Source organism: Pantherophis guttatus, chromosome 13 (assembly GCF_059756535.1).
Source record: "Pantherophis guttatus breed Tessera chromosome 13, ASM5975653v1, whole genome shotgun sequence".
Taxonomy (NCBI): domain Eukaryota; kingdom Metazoa; phylum Chordata; class Lepidosauria; order Squamata; family Colubridae; genus Pantherophis; species Pantherophis guttatus.
The window spans coordinates 6289849-6310429 of NC_142075.1; the positions used below are offsets into that span (position 1 = coordinate 6289849).

General features: G+C 43.7%; 1 protein-coding gene across 3 annotated transcripts in view; it reads left to right on the forward strand.

The window, feature by feature from the left end:
• Positions 1 to 9309: 9309 nt before the first annotated feature.
• Positions 9310 to 20581, forward strand: part of FAM169B (Protein) — a 94253-nt gene continuing 82981 nt past the window's right edge. For 2 of the 3 annotated variants that reach the window (XR_015729729.1, XM_087877757.1), the window contains exon 1: positions 9422 to 9510. Coding sequence is in view for 2 of the 3 variants with exons in the window: in XM_087877757.1 (XP_087733883.1) it covers positions 9474 to 9510 (37 nt within the window). In the remaining variant the exon portion in view is untranslated. Of the gene's footprint in view, positions 9511 to 20581 lie in introns of all 3 variants that reach the window. The other variant, XM_034435435.3, reaches the window with a different exon arrangement.

Sequence of the window (20581 nt, forward strand, 5' to 3'; positions counted from 1 at the left end):
ACGGTCATAAGTATGAACCAGATTCCAAGCGTCTGAATTTTGATCCCACGTTCATGGGGACGCTGCAAAAGTTGTAACTGTGAAGAACAGTCATAAGTCACTTTTTTCTGTGCCTTTGAACGGTCACTAAACAAACTGTTGTAAGTCAAGGAGTATCTTTATTGGCTAAAAGAAGACAATTTTCCCCCCTGAAGGACCATTGCTTTGGAGAGCTGAAAGGTTTATTTGGGAATCTGAGTTAAATTGGATTGGATACCAAGTTGGGTTTCCCATAATTTTACTGTCATGACCGAGGCCCAAGTAGTGATTACCAAACACAATTTGGTCCTCCACGAACTTATTTTATTAAAACAGCTGAGAATGAATTCATTCTCAGCTTAGTCCAAAACAAAATTCTTAATAATCAGTCCCTCGGCCTTATCACCAACCTTTGATGTCTTTGGCAACCTGCCAAAGGCTTTTCTTGGCAAAACCCCCACAAAGATCAAGAGACGCTGACAAGAAGCACTGGAATCAACGTCACTTTTCTACAAAGAACCCAACAGGCTTGTTGCTGCTCTTTTAAGCCTTATGGGAGGGGCCAATCATCTTCTGGCCTTACTCCTGAGTCGTCCTTTTTGCTTCAGCTGCTCTTGCCTTCTGGCAGCTCTTCGCATGCATGCAGTAGGAACAGGCTCCTCCTGTTCCTCTGCCTCTCTACTGTCTGACTCTGGAAGCTCTGGAGTCCGTGCATCACTCCCAGATGGCCCTGCCCCATCTCTGTCTCCGATGTAGAGCCCTCATCCGTGCCTTCCCCAGCCTCCAGGACTGGCCCATGTTCCTCCCCAGCCTCCTCACTGTCCGACTCCGCTGCCAGCTCCGCAGGCTGCTGGCAGACCACAACATTCACCACCGGTTCACCGTGCACTGAAAATGTGAGCGTACATATGGTTTGCTCGCTGGTGTGGCTTGCACACATGCCTGCAACTTAGAAAACGTGGCTAAATAGGACGGCATAGTGCCAGTGCGGATGGATGAGCCCGCCCGCAGGTCACCACTGAACTAACTGAATACCACCGACTGGATATGAACATCGTGGTTGTTATAGCTGCGATGGCGCAGTGGTTAAGAGTGCATTACTGCAGGCTACTTCAGCTGATCACCGGCTGTCAGCAGTTTGGCAGATCAAATCTCACCAGGCTCAAGGTTCACTCAGCCTTCCGAGGTGGGTAAAATGAGGACCCAGATTGTCGGGGGCAAGAGGCTGACTCTGTAAACCATTTTGAGAGGGTTGTAAAAGCACTGTGAAGCGCTATATAAGTTTAAGTGCTATTGCTATTGCCCTTCCTTCCTTCCTTCCTTCCTTCCTTCCTTCCTTCCTTCCTTCCTTCCTTCCTTCCTTCCTTCCTTCCTTCCTTCCTTCCATGATACACAGTGGTTAGAATGCAGTATTGCAGGCAAACTCTGCCCACTGCCAGCAGTTCGATCCTGACTGGCTCAAGACTCACTCAGGCTACATTTGCTGATCACCGGCTGCCAGCAGTTTGGCAGATCGAATCTCAGCAGGCTCAAGGTTGACTCAGCCTTCCATCCTTCCGAGGTGGGTAAAATGAGGACCCAGATTGTCGGGGGCAAGAGGCTGACTCTGTAAACCATTTTGAGAGGGTTGTAAAAGCACTGTGAAGCGCTATATAAGTTTAAGTGCTATTGCTATTGCCCTTCCTTCCTTCCTTCCTTCCTTCCTTCCTTCCTTCCTTCCTTCCTTCCTTCCTTCCTTCCTTCCTTCCTTCCTTCCTTCCTTCCTTCCATGATACACAGTGGTTAGAATGCAGTATTGCAGGCAAACTCTGCCCACTGCCAGCAGTTCGATCCTGACTGGCTCAAGACTCACTCAGGCTACATTTGCTGATCACCGGCTGCCAGCAGTTTGGCAGATCGAATCTCAGCAGGCTCAAGGTTGACTCAGCCTTCCATCCTTCCGAGGTGGGTAAAATGAGGACCCAGATTGTCGGGGGCAAGAGGCTGACTCTGTAAACCATTTTGAGAGGGTTGTAAAAGCACTGTGAAGCGCTTTAAGTGCTATTGCTATTGCCCTTCCTTCCTTCCTTCCTTCCTTCCTTCCTTCCTTCCTTCCTTCCTTCCTTCCTTCCATGATACACAGTGGTTAGAATGCAGTATTGCAGGCAAACTCTGCCCACTGCCAGCAGTTCGATCCTGACTGGCTCAAGACTCACTCAGGCTACATTTGCTGATCACCGGCTGCCAGCAGTTTGGCAGATCGAATCTCAGCAGGCTCAAGGTTGACTCAGCCTTCCATCCTTCCGAGGTGGGTAAAATGAGGACCCAGATTGTCGGGGGCAAGAGGCTGACTCTGTAAACCATTTTGAGAGGGTTGTAAAAGCACTGTGAAGCGCTATATAAGTTTAAGTGCTATTGCTATTGCCCTTCCTTCCTTCCTTCCTTCCTTCCTTCCTTCCTTCCTTCCTTCCTTCCTTCCTTCCTTCCTTCCTTCCTTCCTTCCTTCCATGATACACAGTGGTTAGAATGCAGTATTGCAGGCAAACTCTGCCCACTGCCAGCAGTTCGATCCTGACTGGCTCAAGACTCACTCAGGCTACATTTGCTGATCACCGGCTGCCAGCAGTTTGGCAGATCGAATCTCAGCAGGCTCAAGGTTGACTCAGCCTTCCATCCTTCCGAGGTGGGTAAAATGAGGACCCAGATTGTCAGGGGCAAGAGGCTGACTCTGTAAACTGCTTTGAGAGGGCTGTAAAGCACTGTGAAGCGGTATATAAGCCTAAGGGCTATTGCTATTGCTATAGGTAAACCTTCAGGGGGAAAAAATTGTCTTCTTTTAGCCAATAAAGAAAGTCCTCGACTTACAACAGTTTGTTTAGTGACCGTCCAAAGGCACAGAAAAAAGTGACTTATGACCGTTCTTCACAGTTACGACTTTTGCAGCCTCCCCATGAACGTGGGATCAAAATTCAGATTTTTGACATCTGGTTCATACTTATGACCGTTGCTGTGTCCCAAGGTCACGTGATCCCCTTTTGCGACCTTCTGACAAGCAAAGTCCATGGGGGAAGCCTGATTCGCTTAACAACCGGGTTACTAACTTAACCACTGCAGTGCTTCACTTAACAACTGTGGCAAGAAAGGTCGTAAAATGGAGCAAAACTCACTTAACAAAGGTCTCAATGAACCACAGAAATGTTGGGCCCAATTGCAGTCGTAAGTCGAGGCCTACCTGTACGGACTTATCTGCTCTTTCACCCAAACCTTGTGCTGAAAATAGCATATAGCATACAGACTATTTCCAAATGGAAAATAACTCCCTACAGTATTGCAACCTGCTGGGAAAATCAGATTCTATCTCCGTGGGATTTTAAAACAAGAGCCTGTGCAGTCTCCCTTTTATCTCTACGCTCAGCCTCTTCTGAAAGTGTCTGTTGACATCGGGGCTTTTCGCCCTTAAGTCTATTGCCCCAAGGTTGAAGGACTCGTTATCATTAAAAAAAACACTGCCTAGGAATCCTGCCTTCCAGCTCAGGCTCCAAGAGGGTAGCAATTTCATGTCAAATTTCAACTTTTAAGTTTTACAAGCATAAGATTTTAAAAAAACCGATGAAGCAAGAGAGAGGGTGCTATCACACTGATACTTGAACGAATGAATATGCTTCTCTCTCTCTCTCCTCCCTATCTGTCTGTCTGCCTGTCTATCTAATCTCTAGTCATCCATCTATCTATCTATCTATCTATCTGTCTGTCTGTCTGTCTGTCTGTCTATCTATCATCTATCTATCTATCTATATAATCTATTTTATCTATCTATCTATCATCCATCCATCCATCCATCCATCCATCTCTATTATCTATCTTATCTATCTATCATCTATCCATCTATCCATCATCCATCCATCGCTATCATCCATCCATCCATCCATCCATCCATCCATCCATCCATCCATCCATCCATCCCTCTATCATCTATCCTATCTATCTGTCTGTCTGTCTCTGTTTCTTTTCTCTCTCTCTCATCTATCAATCTATCCATCCATCCATCCCTCTCTGTGGGGGCACCCACTATCTGGAACGAGCTCCCCCCAGAGATACGGAGGATCCCGGATCTGCACACTTTCTGCCGTGCTCTTAAGACCCTCCTATTCCAGCAAGCCGGCCTGGCCTAATTTTCTCCCCTTTCTTTTAAATTTTTAAACTGAAATTTTAATTTGTTTTAAATTATTGGAATTTTTAATTGTCTTGGGCTAAATTATTTAATTTGGTTTTAAATTGTTTCTAACTTTTGTATTTATATATTTTATTCTGTGCCTGTTCACCGCCCTGAGTCCTTCGGGAGTAGGGCAGTATATAAATTTAATAAAACATAAAACATAAAACATATCATCTATCCTATCTATCTGTCTGTCTGTCTGTCTCTGTTTCTTTTCTCTCTCTCTCTCTCTCATCTATCAATCTATCCATCCATCCATCTCTATCATCTATCCTATCTATTATCTATCTATCTATCTATCTATCTATCTATCTATCTATCTATCTATCTATCTATCTATCTATCTATCTATCTATCATCTACCTACCTACCTATCTTTGTAGCACCAGCAAGCGATAGCTTCTTCCTATAATGCTAAATATTCTTGCCACTCCTGCTGTTAGAAATAAAGGGATCTGTGCAGCCCACAGTGTTTCCAAACAGGATTACCTCTCCCCCATGGAGCTCCCGATGCAAAAAAAAAAAAATGAGCCGGATAGGAAAGAGAGCCAGTGAAAGAAAAGTAACTTTGCCGACATCAAAGTATCTGGAGACAAAAAGACAATTGATTTTCTGGGATGATGTGATTAATACACATTTTACCTGCTGCGACTGGAAGATTACAAGCTGTACCTTTTCCCTTTAATTGCTGTTTTACAACTTCCCACTAAATGTGGTTCTCTGCAAGGTGACGTGGTTTTTATAGTGCATATTTGCCAGCTGAGATAACGCCGGGGACGCTGGTTGGTAACTTCAAGGGGCAGATCAAGGGAGTCTGGGAGGAGGTAAACAAGTATATAAGTAAAGAGCTGTTTTTTTCCCCTTCAACTACTACATCATTACGGTAATGATCAGTTACTTGATCTCAGTGAGAAACGAAAGGAGTAGGAAGTAAGAGGCAAAAATAAGGTCCTGCATAAGAATAAACACAGATCTAGGTTGTTTTAAAGGAAAAGGTTGCCCTCACACATGTGTGCAAGTCGTTCCCGACTCTAGGGGGCGGTGCTCATCTCCGTTTCAAAGCCGAAGAGCCAGCGCTGTCCGAAGACGTCTCCGTGGTCATGTGGCCGGCATGACTCAACGCCAAAGGCGCACGGAACGGTGTTCCCTTCCCACCAAAGGTGGCCCCTATTTTTCTACTTGCATTTTTTACCTGCTTTCGAACTGCTAGGTTGGCAGAAACTAGGACAAGGAACAGGAGCTCACCCAATTATGCGGCACCAGGGATTCGAACCACTGAACTGCCGACCTTTCGATCGACAAGCTCAGTGTCTTAGCCAATGAGCCACCACGTCCCTTGTTTTAGGTTGTTTTAGCTTTTATCAAATGCAGATGGCTCCCCCCCCCCACCTTCTGGGTCTTCAGCTTCTATGATGAACAATACTGATTAAGATTTTAACAGCCTTCGGTCTTATCGATATACAGGTAGCCCTTGAGTTACAATCATCTGTTTAGTGACTATTCGAAGTTATAAGGGCACTGAAAAAGAGCGACTCGTGGCTGTTTCTCACACTGATAACTGTTGCAGCATCCCCATGATCATGTGATCAAAATTCAGACAATCAATCAATCAATCCATCTGATTCAATTCCAAGTCAGGAGAAAAACACTGGAAACATGGAGGCTGATTGGAAAGATGGTTTAATGATGAACAGAACCACCGAGCACGTGTGATTCTGGGTAGCTGACCACATGGAGCTGAGAGTGAGGGGTTTTTATACCTTCTCTTGGGCTTTGAACTTGAGCTTCCTGTTCCTGGGCAAGAACATGTATTTTATTGGCTGTTGTCAGACGCCCTTGCCGCCATGTAGGGGTTATGCAGGGGTCACAGCTGACTCTACGGGCAAAGTACAAATCCTGGGTGTTTGTCTGAGCTAAATTTAGTTGAAGTTTCTGAGGGTGATGCAATGAAGGCGTGTTGGGCAATTCCTATGTGGCTGAGGGCTAATCCTACCTTTGTTGGATTTTGGGTGAGGGTATTTGCTTATGAATAGAGCTATCTGTCTCTTTATCTCTTAAGTGCTTACATCTGCTGTGGGCTATTCAGGAAGGTGGGGGCTGCTTTCCAAGAGCAGGTTTCTCCCTTTAGGGAAATATAATATTCTGCCTTATTAATATTTCCTAAAACATTTCATTCTTCTAGGAGAGGGGTGGGTGCTAACTTTCTACAGCTAGAAAGGACCTTGGAGGTCTTCTAATAGTCCAACTCCCTGCTCAAGCAGGAGATCCTACACCATGTCAGATAGGTGTCTGTCCAGTCTTTTTTTGAAAGCGTCTGGTGATGGAGCATCCACAACTTCTGGTTGGACTAGAAGACCTCCGAGGTCCGTTTCAACTCTGTTATTCTGTTACTCTGCTTGGAGAATGATTATTTGCTTTATATTGTCAGGCCTGCATCTTAATATCTCCAGGGAAGGTTTAGATTACAGATTAACAGAGTTGGAAGGCACCTTGTAGATCATCTAGTCCAACCCCCCTTTGCCCAAGCAGGAGACCCTACACCATTTTTGATAGATGGCAGTCCAATCTCTTCTTGAAAGCTTTCAGTGTTGAAGCTCCCACAACTTCCAAAGGCAACTTCTGTTCCATGGGTTGATTGTCCTGTCAGGAAATTCCTCCTTATTTCTAGGTTGAATCTAGGGTGAAATGTTCCCGGTTCGGAGGGTGGTTTGGAGAACCGGTAGCAAAAATCCCTGTGCCACTCCTCCCATGTCCAGCTGAGCCTCATGATCATCAGAGGCTTTTTTTTTTTTACTTTTAAAAGCATTTTTTCTACAACCTCTTCCGACAAAAAAATGCTTTTAAAAGTAAAAAAAAAAAAAAGCCTCTGATGATCGCGCGGCTCAGCTGGGATCATCAGAAGCTTTTCAAAGCATTTTTTTCTGCAACCTCTTGGCCGAAGAGGTGGTAAAAAAAAATGCTTTGAAAAGTCTCTGACGATCTGAGCTGAGTTGCCTGATTGGCAGAGGCTTTTCAAAGCATTAGAAAAAAATGCTTTGAAAAGTTAAAAAAAAAAAAAAAGTTGGCCACGCCCACCCAGTCACATTAACCCCCCAGGCCATGCCCACAGAACCGGTAGTAACAAATTTTACATTTCACCCCTGGTTGAATCTCTCCTTGATTAGTTTCCATCCATTATTCTTTGTGTGGCCCTCAGGTGCTTTGGAAAATAGGTTGACCCCCTTCATCCTCTCTGTGGCAGCCCCTCAAATATTGGAAGGCTGCTATCCTGTCTCTCCTGGTCCTTCTCTTCACTAGACTGGCCATGCCCAGTTCCTGCAACCGTTCATCGTATGCTGCCATTGCTTGCCACAGGAAAATACTGCCTTAATTTTAGGGTTTTATAACTATGTAAAAAATGTGTTCTGTTTTTTATGTGGTTCGATATTTTGTTCTCTGAAGCGGTCATTGACTTCAATAAAGTTACACTGCCACCAGCAAATCATCATATTCCTCAAGTCCACAGAACGGGACATCACTTTCATGAGTCACAAAGCAGCAAAGAAGTCTATATAGGTAGTCCTTGACTTACAACCATTTGCTTTGTGACCGTCTGAAGTTACAGCAGCATTGATATAAAAGTGACGTAGGTACCACTCATTTTTGCACTTACAATCATGTCACCCCTGAAGCTGAGCTGACCGAAGCCATTTTGGAACTTCAGTGTTGCCACACTAGAGCTGGAGGGATAGGGAGCGGGGAATAGAAATAGCTGGAGTTTTGTAGCCAAAACATAATACTTTCTCCTGGGAACCAAGGACATTCTCACACCCGGTTGGAGAGAGAGGAGGAGTGATGTTACCAGGCAACCAGCCGGCACCTTGATTGGACCATGTGACTGATTGTTTCAGGAAAGGGAAAAACTTTTACTTTTAATTAGGTGAACACCGCGGGAACCTTCAGAGTTGGTTTTCACCAGAATTGTGCCAATATGGTATATATAAATAAAACTATTATTTGAGCAATCTACCTGCCTCGGAGTTTTGTTTGCTACGGGTGTATTACTTGGAACCCTGACATTAAACCGACTCTCTTTAAAATTTTCCGCTCCAGTCAGAGTGGCTCTCCGGTGGTCCTGAGCCCCGGCTACTACCCTTCCTACTACCCACTCTATTCCATTCTCTCTCATTCTATTGTATTCCATTCCATTCCATTCCATTCCATTCCATTCTCTTATTCTATTCTATTCTATTCTATTCTATTCTATTCCATTCTCTCTCATTCTATTCTATTCTATTCTATTCTATTCCATTCTCTCATTCTATTCTATTCTATTCTATTCTATTCTATTCTATTCTATTCTATTCTATTCTATTCCCATTTCATTCCCTTATTCTATTCTATTCTATTCTATTCTATTCTATTCTATTCTATTCCATTCTCTCATTCTATTCTATTCTATTCTATTCCATTCTCTCATTCTATTCTATTCTATTCTATTCTATTCTATTCTATTCTATTCCATTCTCTCTTTTTCTATTCTATTCTATTCTATTCTATTCTATTCTATTCTATTCCATTCTCTCATTCTATTCTATTCTATTCTATTCTATTCTATTCTATTCTATTCTATTCCATTCTCTCATTCTATTCTATTCTATTCTATTCCATTCTCTCATTCTATTCTATTCTATTCTATTCTATTCTATTCTATTCTATTCTATTCTATTCTATTCTATTCTATTCCCATTTCATTCCATTTCATTCTCTTATTCTATTCTATTCTATTCTATTCTATTCTATTCTATTCTATTCTATTCTATTCTATTCTCTTTTTCTATTCCATTCCATTCTCTCTCATTCTATTCCATTCCATTCCATTCCATTCCTTATTCCTTATTCCTAATTCTAATTCTCTGAATTCAGCCCCGCTTGGATTGCCAACGGCTGTCCACGGCTTTAAAGAAAGTTACGCAACTGTGGTTTCCAAACCATTGTTTACAGCTTCGCAAGCGGGCGGAGAACCGGTTGCAACTCGCAATCCCGGGGCTGAGTGACTGCAGCTGCTCGCTCCGCTTCCGCGTCCACCAGCGCTGGAGCTCAGCCAGAGACGGCGCGCAAACGGCGATTGGTCCCGCGGGGTGCACGGCCCTCCTTCGCACACCGGCAATTCCCGGGCCGGGTGCAGGAAAGTGGGGCGGCTCAGCCCCCGGGACGGGCCGAGGGCGGTTCCCGAGCAAGCCCGGAGGGCGGGCAGGCAGGCAGGCAGGCAGGAAGGGCGATGGCCTCTCGGTTGCGCACGGGGAGAGGCGGTGCCGGTAAGGAACCGGAACGGGCGCAAGGCGAAGAGGAGGCCTCTCTGGCCATGGGCAGAGTGCAGCCGTCCCTTCTTGCGATGCAATCCCTGCGGGGTTCAGGGAAGCGGGTGGAAATCATGCAAGGCGGCCCCGGGCTGGGATAGTCGAAAGGAAGCAGCGCAGCAAAAATAGCCATCGCTTTGCGCCTTGCCCAAACGCGCGCTCCTGGAGTCAGCTGGAGATGTCGGGGCGCAGAAGGATGGCGCGCTCTGCAACCCTGCCGAGGAGGAGGAGGAGGAGGAGGAGGAGAAGCTCAGGGGCAACCGGGGGTCTCCGCCTCTGCTTTTGGGAGGAAAGGGCCAAAGGCTGGGGGGAAATCTCGGGGCTCCTCCTGCGCGCGCGGAGATACAGCCGGTTCTTGAGCGCAAAAGCTGGAAGTGTGTTAGTACCGCTTTATCATGCCTTGGGAAGGAAGACCACACTTTTTTTTATTTATTATTATTATTAGATTTATATGCCGCCCTTCTCCGGAGACTCAGGGCGGCTTACAATGTGTTAAGCAATAGCCTTCATCCTTTTGTATATTTATACAAAGTCATTTTATTGCTCCCACAAACTGGGTCCTCAATTTACCTACCTTAGAAAGGATGGAAGGCTGAGTCAACCTTGAGCCTGGGGAGATTTGAACTTGCAGTAATTGCAGGCAGCTGAATGTTAATAACAGGCTTTTAGTCTGTTGAGCTATCCAGGCTCCTGGATAAACGCTGCATCCAGTTTTTGCTCACCATATTATAAAAAAAACAAGATGTGGAGACTCTAGGAAAAGTGCAGAGAAGAGCAGGAAAGATGATTAAGGGACTGGAGACTAAAACATATGAAGCCACCCTGAGTCTTCGGAGAGGGGCGGCATATAAATTGAATTAATTCAATTAAATTAATTAAAGAACAGTTGCTGGAACTGGGTATGTCTAGTATGAAAAGAAGGACTAGGGATGACATGATAGCAGTGTTACGATATCTCAGGGGTTGCCCCAAAGAAGAGGGAGTCAAGCTATTCTTCAAAGCACCTGAAGCAATGGAGAGAAACTAACTAAGGAGAGAAGCAACCTAGAATTAATCAATCAGAATAGAGCTGGAACGTACCTTGGAGGTCTTCTAGTCCAGCCCCCTGCTCAATCAGGAGACCCTATACCATTTAAGAAGAAACTTCTTAACATTGAGAACAATGAACCAATGGAACAACCTCCCTCCAGAAGTTGTGGATGCTCCATCACTGGAGGCATTTAAGAAGAGACTGGACAGCCACTTATCTGAAATAGTATAGGTTCTCCTGTTTGAGCAGGGGACTGGACTAGAAGACCTCCAAGGTCCCTTCCAACTTTGTTACTCTATTATTCTGAACACCTCTGCCCACCTTGCATGGCCAAAGCTATGATGAGCAACCCCCGGTTAAATCAAAATCACCGAAACTAGGTTGCATTATGAGGCGTGAATAGGCCATCACACTAAGTCACAGAATGATGGTTTGGACTTAGAGGGTTGTACATGCACTTCCCTTTTTCTGGCTTCAAGTATATATTCATGTATCTTTTATTTTATGTACACTGAGAGCCTATGCACCAAGACAAATTCCTTGTGTGTCCAATCACACTTAGCCAATAAAAATTCTATTCTATTCTATTCTATTCTATTCTATTCTATTCTATTCTATTCTATTCTATTCTATTCTATTCTATTCTATTCCATTCCATTCCATTCCATTCCATTCCATTCCATTCCACTCCACTCCACTCCACTCCATTCCATTCCATTCCATTCCATTCCATTCCATTCCATTCCACTCCACTCTATATATTGTTATACATTGCTGTTGAGCTTTCTTTAAGGGGAAGGATATACAAAGGCTTTTAAGAAGTTTATAAAATCAATGTTTATACACTAGGCTAGGGGTGTCCAACCTTGGCAACTTTTAAGACTTGTGGCTTCAACTCCCAGAATTCCACAGCCAGCTATGCTGATTTTGTCAAGTTTTTAAAATTGCCAAGGTTGGCCTAATCTCTGCACTTGGGTATAATAGGTTGCCTAGTGACTCCAGTTCCTGATTTTCTAATTTGTGAGGTAGCAGGTCAGATTTGAATCCAGGCCACTGTGGTTTGATGCATTTAAATTGGCTAAATCAAATCCTAGCCTGATTTATAATCCTGCCAAATGTGGTTTGCCATCTTGGATTAATGACTTAGTGAAATCCTCCAATGAAGGCTTATTCAGCAAAGCTTCAAACAAACCTGGTTTATGGACACAAGCAAATCTTGCCGCAAATCTTGCCGCAATCTCTGTTTATTGATGGGCCCCTTTGAAAATGTTGCTTTTGTAATTTACGAAACTAGTTGAGGGGCCAATTTTCGCAAGAGACTATTGCCAGCAAGAGATGGCAAGTAGCTATGACATTCTTTTCTTTTTTTTTTTTCCATGAAGAATTTTCATAGAATTTGCTGAAAATAAGTCCCTATTTTTTTGGTGACGAGGGTGGTAGGGAGGTTGTCGAAATAAAACCCTAAACAAGGTTGAATTCCTTGGATCCTGGTGGTTTTTTGGTAGAGATGACCTTGTCACATTTTCTGAATAAATACACATTTGGTAACAATTAAAGGCCTGTGTCCTTTTAATTAATGTTTATTATGTTGTAAGGGATGTTATTTAGCAATGTAAAGTTTTCTGAGGGACTGTGTTTTGCGGCTGATTGTTGTTTTCCCTGCCTTTGGTCCATCTGAAGTCTAAAGATAGGGCATTGTTTATGCAAACTTGAAACAATTTTTACTCTGAAAGCAAACTTTTATCTGGTTTGTTTTTATTTTCTTTAGAACAGGCTGGTAATAATTCCTTTCCCCTCTTTTGCCATTTCCTACTTAATCGTATTTTGAAGATCTGTCCGTCTTGCGCAAATCAAAGCCTTTTCCTTCCTTCATTAACAGTGAATTTATTTATTCTTGTTAGAAAAACAGGGTATTAAAGCAACCTATAATTAACTGAGGGGCATAGAAGTTACATACTGCTATTCCTCGACTTACGTCTAAAACTCAGCCCAAAATTTATGTTGCTAAACGAGATATATAAGTCAGCTTCGCCGCATTTTATGACCTTTCTTGCCACAGTTGTTAAGTGAGTCGCGGCGGTTGTTAGTAACATCGTTGTAAAATGAATCTGGCTTCCACATTGACTTTGCTTGTCAGAAGGTCGCAAAAGGTGATCCGATGAGCTTGCGACACTGCAACTGTCATAAATACGAGTCAGTTGCCAAGCATCTTGAATTTTGATCTGCGACCATGGGGAAGCTACAACAGTCGCAAGTGTGAGAAATGGTCATAAATCACTTACCAAGAGCCTTGGTAGTACAGTGATCTAAGGCACCCAGTTATTAAGCTGGTTATTAAGACCAGCTGCCTGCAATTACTGCAGGGTTCGAATCTCGCCAAGGCTCAAGGTTGACTCAGCCTTCCATCCTTTCTAAGGTAGGTAAATTGAGGACTCAGTTGTGGGGGCAATAAGCTGACTTTGTATAAATATACAAAAGGATGAAGGCTATTGCTGAGCGCATTGTAAGCCTCCCTGAGTCTCCGGAGAAGGGCGGCATATAAATCAAATTAAAAAAAAAAAAACTTTCTTCAGTGCCGTTGTAACTTCAAACGTCACTAAATGAACGGTTGTAAGTCAAGGACTACTTGTATTTTAAATTCTTAATTCTGTCTACAACTGTGTTTTTTTTTGACCTTGGCAACTTTAAGAGGCATGGATTTCAACTCCCAGAATTCCCCACTCAGCATCCTGGGAGTTGAAGTCCTCCAGTCTTTAAAGGTTGGGGGAAAAAAATTTGATCTGCAATATATAGGACTGGATGGATGGCAGTGTTTTTTTTTTTCTCCTCTGGTTCTTTTGTGTTCTAATTCTTTGCCAAAAGAATATCAAGAAATATTTTAAAGTGATTTGAACCCTGGACTTCTGATCTGGAACTTAAAACATGCTTCCTATTTCCGGTTGAATGACTTACGTTCTTTATTTTATACTTACTTTATTAAACCGTGGTTTATTGGTTCACTGCCGAAATCACAATTGGCTGGTACACAATGTATAGTGAGCCGTAAGTTATGTTTTCATACCACAGTGATTGGTTTCTGGCTTTAGCAAGCTGTAAAAAGAACTAAATGATGGGTAGTAAAATCATGAGTTCAGCCTGTGCTCCTTGTACTGATTCACTGTATGTATTTTTTATTCTTAGCCACATGCTGAAAAGTAAAAATACCAGTTGATTTTTTTTTCAAATTTCCATGACATTTTTTCTAAGATATATCTGACCATTAATAGTGTATTAAAATTGTACTTTTGATTTCCAACCCCCCCCACACACATTTTCAGTCTGATCAGATTTATAATCTGTTTTTATTACTTTTTTTTTTTAATTTGATTTATATGCCGCCCTTCTCCGGAGACTCAGGGCGGCTTACAACGTGCTCAGCAATAGCCTTCATCCTTTTGTATATTTATACAAAGTCAGCTTATTGCCCCCACAACTGGGTCCTCAATTTACCTACCTTAGAAAGGATGGAAGGCTGAGTCAACCTTGAGCCTTGGCGAGATTCGAACCCTGCAGTAATTGCAGGCAGCTGGTCTTAATAACCAGCTTAATAACAGGGTGCCTTAAACCCCTGTACTACCAAGGCTCTTTATAATTTTTTGTTTATACGGGGTGATAACAGCATTTCTTTTCCTCAACTGGTTTTATTTTAAAAAATGAATCCCAACATGTAGCCTTTGATTTCTAAAAATACAGGTAGTCCTCGACTCAACGGCCAAAATTGACCCCAAAATTTCTGTTGCTGAGTGAGAATCGCTGCCGTCGTTAAGTTAGTGATACGGTTGTTAAGTGAATCTGATTTCCCCATTGACTTTCTTATAAAATGACATTGACAGTCTTCCTCCCCCCCCTCCTTTACAGGCTGAGAAACAAGGGGGGGTCTCTTCTGACCTCCTCCTCCCATTATGTAGCTGTGGGCTCTGCTGTCTCTTCTCTGAAGAGAACTACCGGTTCTGTGGGCGTGGCTTGGAGGGGGGATAATGTGACTGGGTAGGCGTGGCCATTTTTTTTTTTTACTTTTCTGCGAAGAGAGTGTAAAAAAGTGCTTTCAAAAGGCTCTGACGATCCCAGCTGAGTTGCCTGATTGGCAGAGACTTTTTTTTCTTTTAAATGCCTCTGACGATCAGGCAAATAAGCTTGGATCGTCAGAGGCATTTAAAAGAAAAAAAGGTGTTTTTTCTTTTAAAAGCCTTTAATGATCCCAGCTGAGCCACACGATCATCAGAGGCTTTTTTTTTTTTTTTTTTACTTTTAAAAGCATTTTTTCGGCCGAAGAGGTTGTAGAAAATATGCTTTTAAAAGGGGGGGGGGAAAGCCTCTGATGATTGTGTGGCTCAGATGGGCATGGGGGGGCAGGGATTTTTGCTACCGGTTCTCCAAACCACCCTCCTCCATTGCTACTGGATCGGGTGATCCGGTCCGAACCGGGAGCATTTCACCCCTGACCTGTATACTGCACGAGTCAAAAAGAGGGCTGTGAAAATATCTACAAACCCCTCACATCCTGGACATAAACTGTTTCAACTCCTATCCTCAAAACGACGCTATAGAGCACTGCACACCAGAACAACTAGACACAAGGACAGTTTTCCCCGAATGCCATGACTCTGCTAAACAAATAATTCCCTCAACACTGTCAAACGATTCACTACGTCTGCACTACTATTAATCTTCTCATCATTCCCACCACCCATCTCATTCCACCTATGACTGTACCCTTGTTGCTGGTATCCTTATGATTTATATTGATTGTTTCCTAGTATGATTTGATTGCTTATTTGTTCCCTATGACTATCATTGAGTGTTGTACCTTATGATTCTTGACGAAGGTATCTTTTCTTTTATGTACACTGAGAGCGTATGCACCAAAGACAAATTCCTTGTGTGTCCAATCACACTTGGACAATAAAGAATTCTATTCTAAAAATAAAACTAAAAATTGGAGTTTATAATAACCTACGGTCAGTTCTTAAAAGAAATCTACCTTACAGGGGGGAGACCATAGAAAGGCCTAAGTGATAATTTACAGCCACTTTTGTTTTTCCCTGTGGGACGTCACTTCAAAGCCACTTGGCTTTGATTTGCTTGTTTTTGTGGCATTTGGGGGGGGAGAAATACATTCTTTGGGCTGTAGAATATTTCAGTCTTTCCCTTCATTCAGCCTGTGCTCTCTCTGTGACGATGAAATCCAAACCTGTGGTTTTTGACCCAGTCAACATTTCATTTCGGGACAATGAAGGACAAGCTATAGCAGTTGCTTGGTGTGGTTGCTTTTTATGTCGCCATGACTCGAATTAAATCATTTCTGGGATGATACGACCACACTGGCTGGCTTTGAACAATGTGGTTAGCTAAAACGTAGTTGGTTGGTTTGTGTGTCAAGGATATTGTATTTGATCATTTGGCCTGTCTCCATTTGACGGCTGTATCCCCAACACCAGGGCCCTGAGGATGACATCTCCCATCTTCCACAGCCATTGGGTGTTGAGTTGGGGAAGGTGATTATTGATCTTTTTCCTTGGCTTTTTCCATTGAAATGGTTGGAAATGTCAATATTAACAAGGCGACATGTCGGTGTGTGTCTCTCTCTGTGTGTGTATTTCTAGAACATTCTAGAGATTGACCGGAAGCGCCTTACAGGTAATCCTCTACTTACAACTTTTTTTTTAGTGGCCCTTCGAAGTTACAATGGCTCTGAAAAAGTGTCTTATTCCCTTTTTTTCACACTACCAATCCTTGTAGCCCCCCCCTCCCCCCCCCGGTCATGGGATCAAAATTTGGCTGTTTGGCAAGTGTGATTTATATTTGTAATGGTCCTGTCTGTGCAGAATGGGGCAGCTGGTTATGAAAAGGTAACAGAGTTTCACACAACGTAGTACATAGAACATAGAATAAATAGGGTTGGAAGGGACCTCAGAGATCTTCTAGTCCAACCCTGCCAATAGCTATCCGGTCTTTTCTTGAAAACCTCCATCGATAGAGCAGTCACTTCTCTGGGAGGCAGGCAAGCTGTTCCACTGATTAATTGTTCTCCCTGTCAGGAATTGTCTTATTTCTAGTTGGATCTCTCCTTAACAAGCTCCCAGCCAATGCTTCCTGTCCTGCTCCCAGGTGCTGTGGAGAATATAACAATAGCAATAGCACTTAAGACTTATATACCTCTTCATGGTGCTTTACAACCTTCTCTAAGCGGTTTACAGAGTCAGCCTCTTGTCCCCAACAATCTGGGTCTTCGTTTTACCTACCTTGGAAGGAGGGAAGGCTGAGTCAATCTTGAGCCGGTCAGGATCGAACTCCTGGCAGTTGGCAGAGTCAGCCTGCAATACTGCATTCTAACCACTGCGCCACCCCAGCTCATAGTATGTCAATCTCATCTTCTCTGTGACAGCCCCTCAAACATTGGAAGACTGCTATCATGCCACGGGTAATCCCTTCTCTTCATTAAGCTAGATATACCTAGTTCCCTCAATCCTTCATTGTACGTTTTTAGCCTCCAATCCCCTAATCATCTTGGTTGCTCTTCTCTGTCCACTTTCTAAGGTCTCAACATCTTTTTTTTTGTTTTGTTTTGGTATTGTAGTGACCAGAAGTGGACGCAGTATTCCAAGTGTGGTCTTACCAGGGCAGTATAAAGTTGTATTATCACTTGACGTCATTTTGAAATGATCCTTCTGTTGATGCAACCCGAGACTGGATTTTGAGAGTGGGAGGGGTGGAAAATGATTCATTTCAGATCATTTCTGCAGCCAGGGGCCAAAAATGGCTTCCTTTTCCTGTCCCTTTAAACCAGTGGTGGAATTCAGTTTTTTTTACTACCGGTTCTATGGGCGTGGTGTGGCGTGCGTGGTGTGTCTTGGTGGGCATGGCAGGGGAAGGATACTGCAAAATTCCCACCCCACTCCAGGGGAAGGATACTGCAAAATCCCCATTCCCTCCACTCCAGGGGAAGGATACTGCAAAATCTCCATTCCCACCCCACTCCAGGGGAAGGATACTACAAAATCTCCATTCCCTCCCCACTCCTGGGGGGAAGGATATTGCAAAATCCCCATTCCCTCCCCACTCCAGGGGAAGGATACTGCAAAATCCCCATTCCTTCCCCACTCCAGGGGAAGAATACTGCAAAATCTCCATTCCCACCCCACTCCAGAGGGAAGGATACTGCAAAATCCCCATTCCCTCCCCACTCTTGGGGGAAGAATACTGCAAAATCTCCATTCCCACCCCACTCCAGAGGGAACGATACTGCAAAATCCCCACTCCCTCCCCACTCCAAGGGGAAGGATATTGCAAAATCCCCATTCCCTCCCCACTCTTGGGGGAAGGATACTGCAAAATCTCTATTCCCACCCCACTCTGGGGCCATCCAGAGGTGGCATTTGCCGGTTTTCCGAACTGCTCAAAATTTTCGCTACCGGTTCTCCAGAACCTGCTGGATTTCACCCCCTGCTCTTCCTCAAGCATCAGACTCTTCTTCTGCTCCATTGAAAACCAGCGAACCCTTTGCGAGGGTCAGCCTTTTAAACTTAAAAAAACCGAGGAAGCCTTTAATCGAGGCTTCCAGGGTGGATTTGATTTAAATCGAGTTGATTTAAAACACAATTTAAATCATGATTTAAATCACTAGTAAAAAGCCTTGATTGAAATCAACTCGATTTAAATCATAATTTTTAAAGAGCAACTGTCATCTCTGCTACTCCTTTGACCCACCGTTGACTCACCGATAGTCCCAGTGTTGCAGAATATACAGCCTCATGCTACATCACTCAGCTCCATTCCATGCTGAATAAACTAAATTGTTTATGTATCTTAAATAGAAAACTATCTTACGATAGATTTTTACCCCAAAAGTTTTTTATTAAAATAAATTCGATAAAAATCAAAAAAATCCGATTTAAATAAAAAAAATCTGATTTTTTAAAAAAAATCATTGATTTTTATCCACCCTGGAAGCTTCCCATCCGCTTCGTATTTAGGAGCATTTTTGGAGACAACCCCCCTCTTCTCCCCCTCCACCCCCGGCCTGGGGATTTCTCCCTTGCCGTAAAGAAGGCAGGTCGTTTCCTTTGCATTAAACAGAATCCATCCTTCCAGCCTGAACGAAGGCCAAGGCTCCTGCTATCTGCTGGCGAAGCTCACTGTTGACATTGTGGCTGGAGCACCAGCCCATGTGATGTCCTGTCCTTGTTTACCAGGCTCGGGTTATTTCAGATGGCAGAGTCTCTTTTCAGCTCTGTGGAGAAATGCTGGGGATTTCTGGAATCTGGCAAACGCAAGGCAGGCTCCTTCTAAATTTACTCTCCGGATGGTTTTCTGGTACCTATACTCTGGGGAAAGGGGGGGGGGTGAAGGACCACTCCTCTCATTGCATGTTTTATAAACTCTAGTAGTTCCTCTCCCACCCCCTTTTTAATAACCCTTGCAGATTGTTTTTCAAACCACTCCGCGGTGGGTTTATTGCAACTTTCCAAACAGAATATCCTCTTTTTTTTTTTTTTTTTTAAATGCAATTCAAGCATGTAAATTCAGGAAGGTTTTATGCTCTCCAGCTCCTGTGTTATGTATGTATGCGGGCAGAGAAGGGGAAGCCTTTGTGGAAAGGAGAAACGAGAAAAAGTAAGGCTGGCAGTTTTTAAAGAAAGGGACTTTTATTTTGTAATGGCTGGAATTCCCTTCATCTTTTGGTCACCTCCTGGCTGGCTGGCTGGCATATTAAGTGTTTAGACCAGAGGTTTTCAAACTTGGCATAGCTGGCTGGAGAATTCTGTGAGTTGAAGTCCACAAGTCTTAAAAGCGACCAAGTTTGGGGACCCCCTGGTTTAGACAGATTAGCAGAGTTGGAAGGGACCTTGGAGGTCTTCTAGTCCAACCCCTCGCCCAAGCAGGAGACCCTACACCATTTCTGACAGATGGCAGTTCAGTCTCTTCTTGAAAGCCTCCAGTGATGAAGCTCCCACAACTTCCAAAGGCAACTTCTGTTCCACTGGTTGATGGTTCTCACTCAAAAAATTCCTCCTTATTTCTAGATTGAATCTCTCCTTGATCAGTTTCCATCCATTATTCCTTGTCTGGCCTCCAGGAAAATAGCTTGACCCCCTCCTCTCTGTGGCAGCCCCTCAAATATTGGAGCACTGCTCTCATGTCTCCCCTAGTCCTTCTCTTCACTAGACTAGCCAGGCCCAGTTCCTGCAACCGTTCATCGTATTGTATTGTTCTGCCTCAACAAAATACTGCACAGGTAGTCCTCGCCTTACAACCAAAATTGATCCCAACATTTCTGCTGCTAAGCGAGACAGTTGTTAAGTGAGATTTGCATCATTTTGCGACCATTCTTGTCACCGTTGTGAAGTGAATCCCTGCGGTTGTTAAATTAGTAACACGGTTGTTAAGTGAATCTGGCTTCCCCGTCAACTTTGCTTGTCAGAAGGTCACAAAAGGGGGGAAAATCACATGACCCCGGGATATGGCAACCGTCATAAAGAGATGCCAATTTTCAACTGTCTGAATTTTGATCATGTGACCATGGGGATGCTGCAATAGCAATAGCACTCAGACTTATATACCACTTCACAGTGCTTTATAGCCCTCTCTAAGCGGTTTACAAAGTCAGCCTCTTGTCCCCAACAATCTGGGTCTTCATTTTACTGACTTCGGAAGGATGGAAGGCTGAGTCAACCTTGAGCCGGTCAGGATCAAACTGCGGGCAGTCAGCAGAATTAGCCTGCAGTACTGCATTCTAACCACTGTGCCACTATGGCAATAGAATAGAATAGGAATAGAATAAGCACTTAAAACTTATATACTGCTTCACAGTACTTTCCAGCCCTCTCTAAGCGGTTTACAGAGTCAGCATAATTGCCCCCAACAATTTGGGTCCTCATTTTACCCACCTTGGAAAGACGGAAGGCTGAGTCAACCTTGAGCCTGGTGAGATTCGAACTGCCAAATTGCAAGCAATCGGCA